The sequence below is a fragment of the Bubalus kerabau genome, chromosome 20, assembly GCF_029407905.1.
Source record: "Bubalus kerabau isolate K-KA32 ecotype Philippines breed swamp buffalo chromosome 20, PCC_UOA_SB_1v2, whole genome shotgun sequence".
Lineage (NCBI taxonomy): Eukaryota > Metazoa > Chordata > Mammalia > Artiodactyla > Bovidae > Bubalus > Bubalus kerabau.
Window position 1 is genome coordinate 9,515,755 of NC_073643.1, and position 15,330 is coordinate 9,531,084.

General features: G+C 35.1%; 1 protein-coding gene across 17 annotated transcripts in view; it reads right to left on the reverse strand.

Moving 5' to 3' along the window:
• CLASP2 (cytoplasmic linker associated protein 2) overlaps positions 1 to 15,330 on the reverse strand; it is a 180,761-nt gene that overhangs the window by 24,672 nt on the left and 140,759 nt on the right. For 9 of the 17 annotated variants that reach the window (XM_055557778.1, XM_055557776.1, XM_055557772.1 and 6 more), the window contains 4 exons: positions 8,931 to 9,094; positions 8,045 to 8,123; positions 7,867 to 7,917; positions 3,902 to 4,045 (listed from right to left, as the gene is read on the reverse strand). In XM_055557778.1, coding sequence (XP_055413753.1) covers positions 3,902 to 4,045; positions 7,867 to 7,917; positions 8,045 to 8,123; positions 8,931 to 9,094 — 438 coding nt within the window. The remainder of the gene's footprint in view (positions 1 to 3,901; positions 4,046 to 7,866; positions 7,918 to 8,044; positions 8,124 to 8,930; positions 9,095 to 15,330) is intronic. The other 8 variants (XM_055557784.1, XM_055557781.1, XM_055557783.1 and 5 more) reach the window with 1 other exon arrangement.

Below are 15,330 nucleotides of genomic sequence, written 5' to 3' on the forward strand. Positions count from 1 at the left end.
TTGCTCTTTATGTCTATCCTTAACCCAGTACCACACTGCCTTGATTACCATTACTTTATATTAGGTTTTGAAGTCAGCAAGTGTAAAGTCCTCATACTTTTTTTCTCCCCAAGGGTGTTCTGGCTATTATGGGGCCCCAGGAATTCCATTACAAATTGTGCAATCAGCTTCTCAATTTCTATAAAGCCAGCTAGGATATGGTAGGGATTACACTGAATTTATAGATCACTCTGGGGAATACTGACATCTTAATATATTAAGTCTTCTGATCCAAGAAGACCTGATCTTCTCATCTAAGGACATGGGATGATTTTCCATCCTAAATTTCTTTCAATATTGTTTTATAGTTTCTACTATAAACTCTGTGCTTCCTTTGTTAAATGTATCGCTTTTTAATCTTCTTAGTGCTATTTTAACTGGAATTGTTATCTTAATTTCATTTTTGGATTGTTCAAGTGTTTAGAATACAACCGATATTTGTATATTAATTTTGCACCCTGCAATCCTGCTGAATGGGTTTATTAGTTCTAATAATATTTTAGTGATTCTAAAGGATTTTCTATACATAAAATTATATCATTTGCGAATAGAAATAGTTTTTCTTTCCTTCTTTTTTGTCTCTTTCATTTTCTTTCTCATCTTTTTTTTTTGGTTTTGCTTTTTCCAGCTTAACTGTCCTGGCTAGAACCCTACTACAGTGTTGAAGAGAAATGGTGAGAACAGACATCTATCTCTTGTTCCTGATTTTACAGAGAAAGCATCCAATCTTTCACCATTAAGTAGCTATGGATATTTGGAGGTGCCCGGTATTGGGCTTAGAGAGTTCCCTTCCCTTGTTAGTTTGCTTGCTATTTAGTCTTGGTCATGAAAGATGTCAGATCTTGCCAGATGCCTTTTCTGATGAGATAATCATGTGGCTTTTGTCTTTTTAGTAGTCATATGGAGTACTATAATAGACTTTTAGATGTTAACTCAACCTTGCATTCCTGTGATAAATTCCACTTGGTCTTGGTATGTAAGTCTCTTTTTATGTTACAGAATTTGGTTTGCCAGTATTTTGTTGAGGATTAAAAGAGTCCATATTTGTAAGAGATACTGATCTGTAATTTTCTTTTTGTGTGTGATGTCTTGGTCTGGGTTTGTTACCAAGATAAAACTGCCCTCATAGAATGAGTTGGAAAGTGTTCCTACCTCTTATGGATTTTAAAGAAGAGTTTGAGAAGAACTGCTATTAATGTTTGGTAAAACTCATCAGTTAAACCATCTGAACCTGGCTTTTCTTTGTTGGTTTTCTGATTACTAAATTAATCTCTTAACTGTTCTATTGACTTTTCCAGTTAGTTTTGTTAGTTTGTGTCTATCTAGGGATTTGTCCTTTTCCTTCAAGTTTACTACTTCCTGGCATACAATACTGTAGCATTCCTTTATAATCATCTTTATTTCTGTAAGGCTAGTAATAAAATTCTCTTTTCGTTTCTAAACCTAGTAATTTCAGCCTTCTTCTTTTTTCTATCAAGCTACAAGTTTGTCAATTTTGTTGATCTTTTAAAAAAAACACAATTTTTGGTTTCACTAATTTTCTCTATCACTTTTCTACTCTGTATTTTATTAATTTATGCTTAATCTTTTTTGTTTGTTTGTTTGCCCTGATTTTTAAAATTGAAGTACTCTTTTTGCTATACAATATAAGTTACAGGTGTATACTATAGTGACTCATACATTATAACTCATTTATACTTATTATTTCCCTTGTACAATATGTCATTGTGACTGGTTTTATATTTAAATGCTTGTACTTCATCATTCTCCACTCCCATATTATCCCTCTCCTGCTGGTAACCACTAGATTGTTCTCTGTATCTGTGAATAGGGTTCTTTCTTATTATACTCACTAGTTTGTTTAATTTTTTAGATTTCACACATAAGTGACATCATACAGTATTTGTCATTGTCTGATTTATTTCACTTAGCATAAAGTTCAACCATGTTGCTGCAAATGGCAAAACTGTGCTCATTTTTACAGCTTAGTAGTATTCCATGGTGTGTGTGTGTGTGTGTGTGTGTACCACCTCTTTATCCTTTCATCTGTGGATGGACACACGTTGCTACCATCCAGATCTTGGCAACTGTAAATAATGGTGCTATGAACATCATTGGTGTGTGTGTATCTTTTCAAATGAATGTTCTTGCCTTTTTTTTTTTTTTTTTTTTAAAGATATATACCCAGGAATGAAATTCCTGGGTAATATGGTAGTTCTATTTTTAGTTCTTTGAAACTAAGGACCTGTTTTCACAGTGACTGCACCAATTTACATTTCCAACACCAGTGAATGAGGGTTCCCTTTTCTCCACATCCTTGCTAACACTTGTTATCTGTGTTCTTTCTGATGACAGCCATTCTGACCGGTGTAAGGTAATATCTCTTTGTAGTTTTGATTTGTATTCCCTTGATGATTAGTGATTTTCAGCATCTTTTTATGTGCCTGTTGGCCATCTGCATTTTCTCTTTGTAAAATAGTCTATTCAGTTTTTCTATTTTTCAATTAAGCTGTTTTTCTTTTTTTTGATGTTGAGTTGTACGAGTTGTTTATATATGCTGGATACTTATCCCTTAACAGTCATTTGCAAATATTTTCTCCCATATTCAATAGGCTGTCTTTTGTTTTGTTTATGGTTTTCTTTGCTCTGCAAAAGCTGTTAAGTTTAATTAGGTCCCATTTGTTTTTCTTTTATTTCCTTTGCTTTGGGAGATGGAACCAAAAAACACTACTGCGATTTATGTCAGAGAGTGTTCTGCCTATGTTTTCCTCTAGGATACTAACAGTATTCAGTCTTACATTTAAGTCTTTAATCCATTTTGAGTCTATTTTTGTATACGGTGTTAGAGAATGTTCTAATTTCATTCTTTTACATGTAGCTGTCCAGTTTTCCCAGCACCAGTTATTGAAGAGATTATTTTTTTCCTCATTGTATATTCCTGGTTGCTTTATCATAGGTTAATTGGCCATTTGTGCATGGGTTTATTTCTGGGCTCTCAGAATTCTGTTCCATTGATCTGTGTGTCTGTTTCTGTGTCCATACCATATTGTTTTGATTACTCTGGTTCTGTCAGTAGAGCCAGATACAGGATGCAATAAACGAACGATTAGGGTTGAAGAGCAATCTCAGGAAGATGGTGAAGAGAACAGAGGGTCTAGAAAGGAACACCCCAGAAAAGAAAGAACCAGTGTTTTTGAGCATATGGAAAATCTCAGCCATGAGCATGTGGCAGAGATGTTGAACCTATTAACACTTAAAAAATATGTTGGGGGGAGAAACAGGACAATGAAAACCAAGGCAAATTATTAACACTAGGACAAATAAGGAGGGAGGCAGTAATTAACCACTTGGTGAAGGAATTAATACTTCCACAGTCAAAATTAACTCTTTTCTACTGATTACCAACAGCTGATTCATAAGTATTTTGAAGGTTATGGGGAAAGACATAGGCTAGGATACTGCAAAGTGAAATCTTCATTTACTAAGGCATACGGACAGATACACAATGACTGAATCTATCAACAGGTCAGTAAATAATGCCTAAAATTAATACATCAAGAAACAGTACAAACTCTTACTTGAAATACATAGGTAAATGCAAGGGAAAAACATTTTGAATGGCTGTAAGAGTAGAGGTTAGGAGACTGTGGCAAAGACAGCTGCTTTTGACTCTAACTTTGAAAATTATAGTCACATTAATTGGATAAAATTTAAAAGAGAGGATTTTTTTTTTTTTAAGGTCTTTATATCACCAGGTATGCTAACTGGTAACATCCTGAAAATATTAGCTTCCTTAACTGGCAATCTAAAATGACTGATGTGCTTTTCTAATTTATCTTCTGAATCTTAAACTAAAACATACCTTCCGAACATCAGAACTTTTGGGTTCTGTTGTCCAGGTGATGACCCGAGACACTGCCAGGCGAGTTTCACTGGAATTTACAAAATCTCCTGGATCCATCTGTTTGGCCAGAGTTTCTATGTATTTGAGGATAGCAACCTTCACCTATACAGGGATGCACAGAGAGAGGACAATCAGCTGGGCATCGTCAGGCAGTAAGAACACTTGAGAAATAGTTAGGTAATATTTTTTTTTTAACAAATACAAAATGAAAAAGCATCAACAGCAAAAGAAAAGTTATACATACAACCACCTACCTATCAGAGGTACAAGTATATGATAATGTGGCTTTTTTCCCACACATAGCAGAATTTATAAATTTTATTATCCATCTTTGAACAACTGCTGAAGACTCTCTTGATAAGATTAGACACTTCTCCTTTAGTCTGCCTTCAGAGCTTAGAGCACACTCTTGTCTAGATCTCCCCGAGAACCAGTCTTTATACATTGAAGGATAATTTGCCTCTTGGGGAAACGAACCAAAGGGTTTTGGAAATAAGGTGTTATACATCCAGTGGGTAATCAAGTGGATAATCAAAGTGGGCAATACAGGTTTTTGATAAATATACATTAAGGCTCCAATGAGACCAGGTTCCGTAATAGGTCCATCAACTGCTAGAACCACCTCTCAAAATAAATGTGACAAAAAAGCTTTACAGAAGGACCACTGGGGAAGAGACAATACTTATGTGCATAAAAGAAGTATAATATATGAGTTTTAAAAGTCTTGCTATTCTCCTAGAAATTCCTGATATGTGGGTGGCATGGTAGGTAGGACTGTGGTAGGATGCAGGCTTCAAAATCAGCAAGAGGTGGGGCAAAGCACACATGCCCTCTCTCAGATGCAGCCTTCTTTATCCTTAGAGAAAGCCATTATTAAATAATCTCCCCTTTCTCAGTATGGTAGGGTAGAAAAAGAGAACTACTGTTTTTAAAGTCATGTCTAACATTCTAGATTTCTAAACGATGATTCTCTAAGATGTTATCAGTGCACTTTAGAAATGGCACCTGGGAGACTGCACAGTCCTTGGATACAGCAGACTCTAAACACATACTAAATGCTGATCTGTAGACTTAGAAAAAGGAAGGTTTAAATGTATGATTAAAATAGCAACTTTGAAAAAATATTGTCAAAGATTAAGGTAATCAGGTATTCTGTACTCCTTCATCCCCTATTATTGATCTTATTATTGATCATTTCTCTCACTCAATCCAAATAAGGTCTCTGGGAAGTACTATGTCAAATTAATATATAGAAGTAATAAGTTAAACTTCTGACTCTTGAACATTTTCCCCTCTCTGTTTCCAGTTTAAAGAAGATAGAAAGCATCAACTTATTGTCTTCATTTCATAATACATGATTTTAAGAAGTAACTATAACTTAAAGAAATTTTTTTTTTTTTTTAAGTTAACCCATCACCATCCTGAGTAAATCATACAGTGAAGAGGGAAAGAGATGTATGGTTAATTTTGAGTAGCAGGTCCAACTAAATTGTGGCAACACATACATTCTGTATTTTTAAGCCATGTCACCTTCTATTGGTGAGGCCAGCTGAAAGAAAGCTAAAGTAAATCAAAGAATAAACATCAATGCATTTTGTTTTTTGAATATATTTATTTGCACTATGTGAGATTTAATTAGTACCATGTCTTGGCAATTTATAGAGGCATATAAAATTTCTAAAGAGTTTCATAGAATAGGTGTGTTTACTATACAAATAAGCAAAACAACCATAATACATATATAATCATTTGAAAATTTATATTTTGGAAGTATATTTCAAAAGGTTATAAACATAGTCTGCATTTTTAATAACATAAACATGCATTCTTCTTCAGAGAGGAAAAAACAATATAGTTGCTAAGGTGTGTATAATTCTAAACATATTTCTGAAACTCAGAAAAAAAAAAGTCAAAAAGTTCCATTTATTTAAAAAATATTACTCAAATAAAATCACTCTGTATGCCATCTTTGTCTTTTTTATTGCTTCCTTTTTGACATTTGGCTACATGACAGTCTGTGAGAAATATAAAATTTTATCTGAAAGATCCAGCACTTTTTAAATAAAGAATTTTGATAAATCTCATACTGAAGTTATTTAGTTATTTGTGTTTTTCTATAATCTGTTAAGTCTTTAAGTCTTAATCCTGTCAACCATCTCAAAGTTACTTTTATTTTCAGCATAACGTACAGCTCCAATAAAATTCCTTTTTGCTATCCTAAGACATCAATTTGTGGGTATCTTTCCCCTACAGTGACTTCCCCCTGCAGCTTTATGTATATATGTGTGTATAATATATAAAAACCATACATACGTCCATATAATAGATTATGATATATACATATATATATTTACATAGACTGTTTCTCTAAAAGTCATATACACATACATATTCCCTCATAAATACGAAGTAATATGAGGTAAATATTCTTTACCTCAGTCAGTAAAGAATCTGCCTGCAATGCAGGAGACCCAGGTTTGATCACTGGGTTGGGAAAATCCCCTGGAGAAGGAAATGGCAACCCACTCCAGTATTCTTGTCTGGGAAACCCCATGGTCAGAAGAGCCTGGCAGGCTATAGTTCATGGGGTTGCAGAGTTGGACGTGACTTAGGGACTAAACCATCGCAACATACATATGTGTATGTATATGTATGTATGACTTTCAGAGAAACAGTCTGTGATTCCAGTCTTCAGTATGACATTTCCTAATAGGGAAACTAGTTTTATACTTCCCATTGTCTTTCTCTTCAGGCCTTTAGCAACCCTTATTTTGAAAACTAATGATTCAGACCTCCATTTCTACTGGCCCATGTAACAACTCTATATGTTTTCAATACCATTTGAATACCTACCACCAGTACCTAAATCATAATTCTTTCCACAGTTTACAGTTCATCACGTATTATAAATATTAATGACAGAAAATTATAAGGAATACCTAGCACAATGGCTTGGACAAATAACAAGTTTAAACAATGTCTATCAATAATAGCAAGTAAATTATTCTCCTTCTGCAGGTCACTTTTAAAAATCAAAACAGATGGAACCTCTTTCACAAAGCAGCTCTGAGAAAATAACATATGTTGAGTACATGTCAACCCTGGTAAGAAACATAATTGTGACTTTAAGGCAAAATCATATTCAGAAACTAAAAAGGGAAATCAATCCAAGGCAATAATGCTTATAGAAACATTTCGTGCAGAACAGAGCAGAAAGTATAAGGCTTGTAAATGTACATATGCTTGTTATTTCCCTGACGTTAATCTCATTTAAGAAAACTCAATAAAACCATTTTTAGTAAAGAATTCAGGGTTACATATTTTCTTCTATGTTAAATAATTATTTGTAACAAAAAATTGGTATCTACCTAGTTTCCACATAAATTATTAGAAAATGTGTGCTAATAACAATTGAGAAAGCTAATCCCAAATCTAAAGCTTATGCACACATCAGAAATATCACATTGTAAGAAGAAAAAAAAAGCTACTGTTTCAATTAAGAAGAACTGGAGAACAGCTCTGAGATTAAACGTAAAAATTTTTGTTAATTGAAATACATAGGCAAAACTTATATTCTGCCCAAAATACCTATTCAAACTCCTAAACTTTGAAGAAAAAAAAAAAAGGACTGGGAAATCACAAACATAAAATGAGAAAAGACTTTATAGAGAGAGTTTACACAACAGCTTAGGGTTAGACGGCCATACTTGTGTTGCTTTCTAACTATGAGTCCCCAGTAAGCTTCTCCGGAAGATAATCTGGCACCGAATAACATTTGAAATCAAATCCGTGCATGCTTTAGAGGCTTATAATGGTTAGTAGTTGAATATATAGATGCATACAAACATTATCAGAAACACTGCAGAGTTTGTAAAGAGAGTTAAGAAAAGAAATAATGCAGATTAAAACAAAACCAATAAAACCTTGGAGCTCCAAAAAGAGTGAAGCTGGTCCCGAAGTGCTGGCTTGACTGTCTGAAAGTTTATAAAAACAAAATCCACTGATTGAACAGCTTCTCATGTGACAGAAATACAAACATTAACTTTATGAATAAAATACTTCAATTCCTTACAATGTCTTCAAAAGACCTCAAATTTTTACCTTCAAGCTTGGTGTTTGGGTCTGATCAACTGTAAATCTCATTAGAATATTGAACTGAAGATCATTTGGAAAAGATTCTCTGAAATACGGAAAGAACAAAGCAAAAAAAATAAAAATAAAATAAAAATTAAGTCAGCAAGTAGGCTTTTAGCAAACTTAACAGATTGTTTTTAATACCAAAACATAATGTCATTTAGAAAGCATGCATGAAGCATATCTGTATGTGGTATAGTCTATGTGGTAAAGAATACAATAAAAGCTACTCCCAGAAGAACCAGAACATTTGAATTTATACCCTGCAAGTATAAATTTAACCCCGTAAGCAACACTAGAGCAAATAATGATCTCTTGCCTCAGTTATAGATTTAATCAGAAAATGTGTTCAGGGAAAAGTTCAACAGTATCAGAGATGTTTCCATACCTAATATCTGAATTCTAGACTCACCTCAACTTAATAAATGGATATTTGAAATAAGTCACTTCAACAATCTACACAAGAAAGTAGAAATGTATCATTGGTTCAAAATCTTCTGAAAAAAGAATGCATAATAAAACATTCTTTTTAAATTTAGCAAATATTTTATCTTTATATTAGATTGAATAAAATCTTTTACTTTGCAGTTACATCTTAATTACAATAAATTACTTTCTTGAATTACTCAACCGATGTTAATGAAAATTTTTATAGATTAAATGTAATGTTTGAACTAAGAACCTATGTTGTATCAAATTATACCATGTAAATGGACATCATTAACAATTTTCAAATGGAGCTCATGAAATTTTGATGGTTTGAAAGGACTCAGAAATCTGAACTTTCAACACAAAAACTAAATTTTCTTAATTACTACTCAGTAAACTTGAAATATATGAAGAAAAATCTTACCTTGTAACATCAAGGGCTTTCTGAACTTTTGCTTGAACAGACCCAAGCAAATCAGCACCCATTTTTTTAAGTAGTTGCGTCAGCAGTACAAACAACCAATCTTGAAGATCGTCTTTGTGGACTTGTATGAAGTCCACTAGAGTCTCCAAAAACATGCTGAATACCTACAGTGGGTAAATGGGGGAAGGAGAAGAAAAAGGAGGAAATATTGACCTCTATGATCAATTCAAAACTGAAAGAGAAAGGAATACAGGAATCAGAGGCACAGCGATTGGCAGCCAAGCGGAAAAACAATCTCTCTCGCTTTTCATTGGACTCTGTGATACAAGAGTACATTTGAACTGTTATCCAACTTCTGCTGAAGTTCGACAATTAGCTATTCCATGCAGCATCACTTGGTAAAGAAACTTTGGCCATAATGGCTGGCACACCTAAGGCTGTCAATGATGCCATAGCTTAAACTGAAATTCATTTTATCTGAATTTAGGGCAAGAAACTACCCATAGTCTCACCAGTCCCCAGCTCTCTGAAGTGTCAAGTGAGTTAATCAGAGGAAGACTATGCTGACAGCTACCTTAATATATAAGATGATTTTTAACATAATGGGCTAATTGGAGACTTCTTAGTTTTCACAATGTTAGTGGTCACAAAATTCTTTGGTATAAGATGTATTATTTATTAAAACTGCCCCAAAAGTAATTTTAAATGATCTGTGTGCTCAGTTGCTCAGTCATGTCTGACTCTGCAACCCTATGGACTGTAGCCCTCCAGGCTCCTCTGTCCATGGGATGCTCTAGGCAAGGATACTGGAGTGCATTGCCATTTCCTCCTCCAGGGGATCATCCCAACTCAGGGACAGAATCCATGTCTCTTACGACTCCTGCATCAGGCAGGCGGGTTCTTTACCACTAGTGCCACCTGGGAAGCCTTAAATGACCTGGGATACCTGTGCCTAAAATAAATAAAATCAGGACACAAATCTACATCTACATTTTAATGATTTCTACAAAGAACCAGATGGCATGCTATTAGTCTCCATTTCTACCAAGGGGTTTTATACTTGTTTCCAATATTAATCTACTAGTTTTAAACTTCTTATAAGATTCAAGAAAAATTAAAGGGGAGGGAAGCTAAAATTCCTAAGTGATTCATCTCATTAAAAATACCTACAACACGTGACATACAATAAGGTTATATCTCATCAATAAATTCAGTATCATACTGGACAATTTATTTCTACATAAAGAGGGAAAAGTTCTTAAGATAATGTCAGCCATGTTGTGTTATGAGACAATTTATAATCCCAATGGATTATAAAATCTATGGTTTAAAAAAGTTAAGTCCAAAGTAAGTACGCTAATTTAAAATTAGGAGTTTTACTCTCAATATATATTTTATTTCTTGACTTTCCTTTATGTAGTTATACACGAATTCCTGTTTTTCTCTCATGTTAGAAATGAAGGACATTTTATCTATCAGAATTGTAACTAAGCTTTTTAACATCTGAATTTGAGTTAGAAAAAGATGTGCTTGTGTGTATGTGCTCAGTCATGTCTGATTCTTTGCAACCTCATGGAATGAATATAGCCCGCCAGGCCTGTATGTCTATGGAATTTTCCAGGTAAGAATACTGGAGTGGGTTGCCATTTCCTACTCAAGTGGATCTTTCTGATCCAGGGATCGAACCTGCATCTCTTGTATCTTCTGGACTGGCGGGCCGATTCTTTACCACTGTGCCACCTGGGAAGCCTTAGAAAAAATACACTTTGCTCAAGACACTATTTGTAAAAGCAGAAAGTATGACTACTTAAAATTTCTGTTACCTCTGATCTCAAGGTGGTAAGTACCTGTGCCTCAACACTGTTCTTAATCACAATGTGGATTCATTAACTCCAGTACTACCCTACCAGAACCACTTGGACCACAGCTTCACTGAATTGTCTCTGGGCCTGAGGAACGTCAATAGACCTACTCATAACAAATACATGTATCTAACCTAGTACTCACTCTGACTAGCAAATCCGTCCAGTGACGTCCTGGTGTTAGTCAGTACCTGCCTAGAAAGTCAAAACATTAAATATTCAGGAATTTTGTGAGGTGGTTGGTGGCTTGAAATCAGCCATTTGGGACTATTTACACCTCGGGAATTATAACAAACATGACAAATCAGGGCTTCCTGCTACTCCCCTAAGCCTGGTGTACCAGCACAACACTCTCTCATTCTCTGGTTCACTTTTCACTCTTACTGTTTCAACTGCTGCCTATTTTCCTTAAGATTCCAACTTTAAGCTTTCACTATACCAAAATCCATTTAGAAAATCAAAGGCATTAGAATGCCTAAGTCAACTCTCTCATTTTATCTGATTCTCAGAAAATTGAGAACTAGAAAATTAAGGGACTTACTTGCTCAAGGTTTCCACAGCTCATCAATGGCTAAATCACTTGGCTTTTAGTATTACTGGACTTCTTCATCTACTTGACTGCCATTCATGATAAAATTCTCCACTGACTTTCCCCTCACTTTGATTTCTTGTACAGCTATCCTTATAATAACTCTTTCTCCAAGGGAGAGCAAATTTTATTTCGAAGACTAGTCTTTCTACCTGTATTCTTGCTCTCGAAAGTATGGTCTCCTCTATCTTTCCTCTTCTATTCTCAACCTGAATTATTTGTTTACCGATGCAGAAGACACTGTCTCAAGAATTTCGCCTTCAATTTCCATCCTAATGCACCCATCAATTACCTTCCAATCAAGAAATGTCAAAGCTTTTTCAGGAGCTTAGTAGGCCTGGCCATTCCATAGTTTGACACTGTTTTTCCTCTTCTTATCTCCCTTTTTTCATTGTTACCAGGCATTTTCCTTTTGTATCCTGAATGTGGGGAGATCTCTGAGATCTTCATCCTGATTCTCTTTTCATCGAAATTATGACTTCCTTGACAGAGCCTCTCTGATCTAGCCTTCTAGGCCCCATAATAATCTCTATAATAGCTCTCACTTTAGGCCTTACTCAAATCTGTTGATCAGAACATCACTGTAGGCACCAGGCCTTTCTGACCTCAAGTCTGGATTTCTCTAACAGGCCAGAAAGCAGATATTCTAGGCTTTGCAGGCCATATGATGTGGGTCACACTCTTCAACTCTGTCATCATAGCATAGCCACAGACACTGTGCAGACAAGTGAACACAGTTCTGTTTCAATAAAACTTTATTTACAAAACAGCAGACCAACTCAGACTTCTTTCTGTCAGATGGTGACATCGCTCTTTCGACAGAAACAAAATTCTTTAATGTCCCTTCACTGTCTATAGAATAATGTCTCAAATGCTTAGACGAGGCTCTAACTCTTCAGACTGATGTTGGATGATTTGGCAACATAAAGTCTTCATCCCTAAACACGTATCACACACACTCCTGATTTCCTACCACACTCTCTAATCCCTCTGTTTACACAAAGTACGTGACTCCCTACAAAGCTTACCACTCAAGTCCCAGCCAAAGAGCCTCTTGAATATCTTTAGAAAATAGCCACTGTCCATCCCTGTTTGAAACTGGTACTTGGGCTACCTTTACAGTGTTCTTTAAATTTTTCTGTATTTATGTTATCTTCCTATCTGGAATATATAGCATTTGAGAACAATGGCTCTATTTTAGTCTTTTGTCACCAGTTAGAACCAAATCTAAAGTTATCAGAGCTTGAGAATGCAATTAAAAAGTTGTCTGATGAAATTGTAGGGAAAGTTGCCTTAAAAGTAAGAATTTTCTTTTAGTTGAGTAAAATTTACCTTGGTAACTAAACCCTTTTCTCAATGCAAGGGAAGATATGGATGATCTTCCTTTCACTACAGCCAAGGTTTTCTTTACTATGAACTTTCTGACATCTCCAACTTCTCTGGACTCAGGGTAGTCATTTGTAGGAGGCCCTTTCTTCTCATCCTGATATAATCCAAAGTTTATGTTCCTGTCAAGATCTGAACTGCCATTTTCTTCAGGAAGACATGTCTGAGTCTCCTAAGTAGAAATTTCTTTTGATTAGATAAAATGTGAGTATAGCTGAATAAAACTGTAAATGTGTACTAATAGTACTCTACATATAGAATTATACTATTATTTTTCAAAATGCTTATGCATATATATATATACACACATATATATATCTCCATCCAAAAATATACATTGGAAGTTTGCATAAAATTTCATGTGACTTTGTTCACTGACAGTGAACAAAGAGCTCACTGTCAGATAGATGTTGATATTCTCCCATTTCCTTATCTATGATTAAAGGAGAAAGAGAAAAGTGGATATACTAATAAAACATTGGGCTAGACATCTGATTTCAGAAGAGAAAGCTGAGATCACTGCTCCTTAAACTGCTCTGTTTCCTCTTATGGGACACCATTTACAGAACAGTACAAAGTGCATATGAGGAGGTTAGAACTCAATTTAAAAAAATTGACTGTGAAACTTGGGAAGTTTTTTTTTTAATAACCTTCAACAGACTCAATGTATAATCCTACATATTAGGATTGGGAAAAGAACTGTAATATTTGTGTTATTACAATTGAGGCAGCCTTGCTTATATCAGTTTGTGTGTCAGTCGCTCAGTCGTGTCCACTCTGTGTGACCCCATGGACTGTAGCCCTCCAGGCTCCCCTGACCATGGGACTCTCCAGGCAAGAATACAGGAGTGGGTTGCCATTCCCTTCTCCAGGGGATCTTCCCGACCCAGGAATCCAATCTGGGTCTCCTGCATTGCAGGCAGGTTCTTCACCACTGAGCCCCAGGGAAGCCCCCATGCCTTAGGTGTGCCAGTCATCAAATATAGAACAGAAGAACATAATCAAATTAGATTAATTAGTAGATTAAAAAGCACATCTCCAAACAGAATGACAGTTTGCGTAACTGCAGATAGCATTTCGTGGATTGCAAAGGTTCCAACACTGCATGAACTCTTTGGGAAAGAAAATAGAGAAAAAGGGTTAATTTCACAGTCATGCAGTAAAGTTAGGTTTCCAACAAATATTGAACCAACTTACTCTCTATTGAGAGTTCCAACACAGGGGACAGCATGCAAAAGGAAAAAAAGAAAAAAAAGAAAAACACACAAATTAGTCGCCATCAATGCCAAGTTCCTGTATGGAAGAAAAACACTTAGAAAATAAAAATGACAAATGTTTTCCAAAGTTTTATGACAAACTCAAAATGGTTTTTAACACAAGAGTTAAATGAATGGTATGTGAGAAGAATATGTGCTTTTCCTGTATTTCTCTCTCATTTTCTTGCCAAGAAAATTTACAAACAAAAAAAAGAGGAAAACTCCCTTATTTTCAGACCCTACTATCCTTGAGGTTCAACTTCTGGAAAGAATCTAAGACTAACAGACACCTGCCAACATTTCTGAACAGTGCCAACATTTGCTTCCAAAGCATAGTATCTAAGAATTTTTCGTTTATGTTTCCCCCCTCTTGAGAAGCAATGTATTCACAAGTTAAATTATTTCTGTGAAGGCCTGTAACAATTACTATTGTATGGAGGTAAAAAGATACTACAACTTTTAATTTTCCCCAGGTAAGATACATATTTGGTCTCTTGATTCTAAGACCTGTAGGCAGGCAGGACTACACAGACCATAATATGTCAAATCAAAGCATGTTCTTCAGTAAAGGTGGCTCTCCTCAAGTAGTTCCTTCTGAGTCTACTGTCAGAATCACAAGGGATAAACTTTCTGACACATCTTAGATTTGGAGGAAAAAGTGTGTCTAGAGCAATCAAAATAAAAATCTGCCTTGAATTCCTTAATTTTTCAAACTTATTTAAAAAAAATATGTAGCACTTATTGTGTTGTAAGGACTTTACATACATTAACTCATTTAATCATCACTGTAATCTTATTAACGCTATTTTACAGATTAAGAAACCAATGCACACACTACTAAAAAGTGATGGAGGGAGGATTTGAACCAAAGCAATCCAGCTCCACTACTCATATTTGTTATCACTGTGTGGTACTGTCTCTCAGGAAAATATTAAGAAGCTTTAAACTACACATTTGCAGCTTTATAATCTAAATTACTTTCACACAGATACCACGACTGAATCAGTAGTATCTGAAAGTTAAAAAAGTTTATCAAGTTATGGACATCAAATAATTTCAGCTTGTACACTGTAAATGCCAACCACATCACTCATGTCACAGAAAAAAAAAATCCAGCATCTATTTCAACTGTACTCAAAAAGAGCTCTTTTCCAGCCCTTCCTTTCTGGGATGTCTTTACTGTATAGTGGAGTTCACCTGATATTTCAGTTGGACTCAGATACTTACTAACACAAATAAGAGAAACGTTCTAGGGGTTGGAGGTGATCCTAGACGAAAGGAGATGGGGCTGCTGCTCACACCCTGGT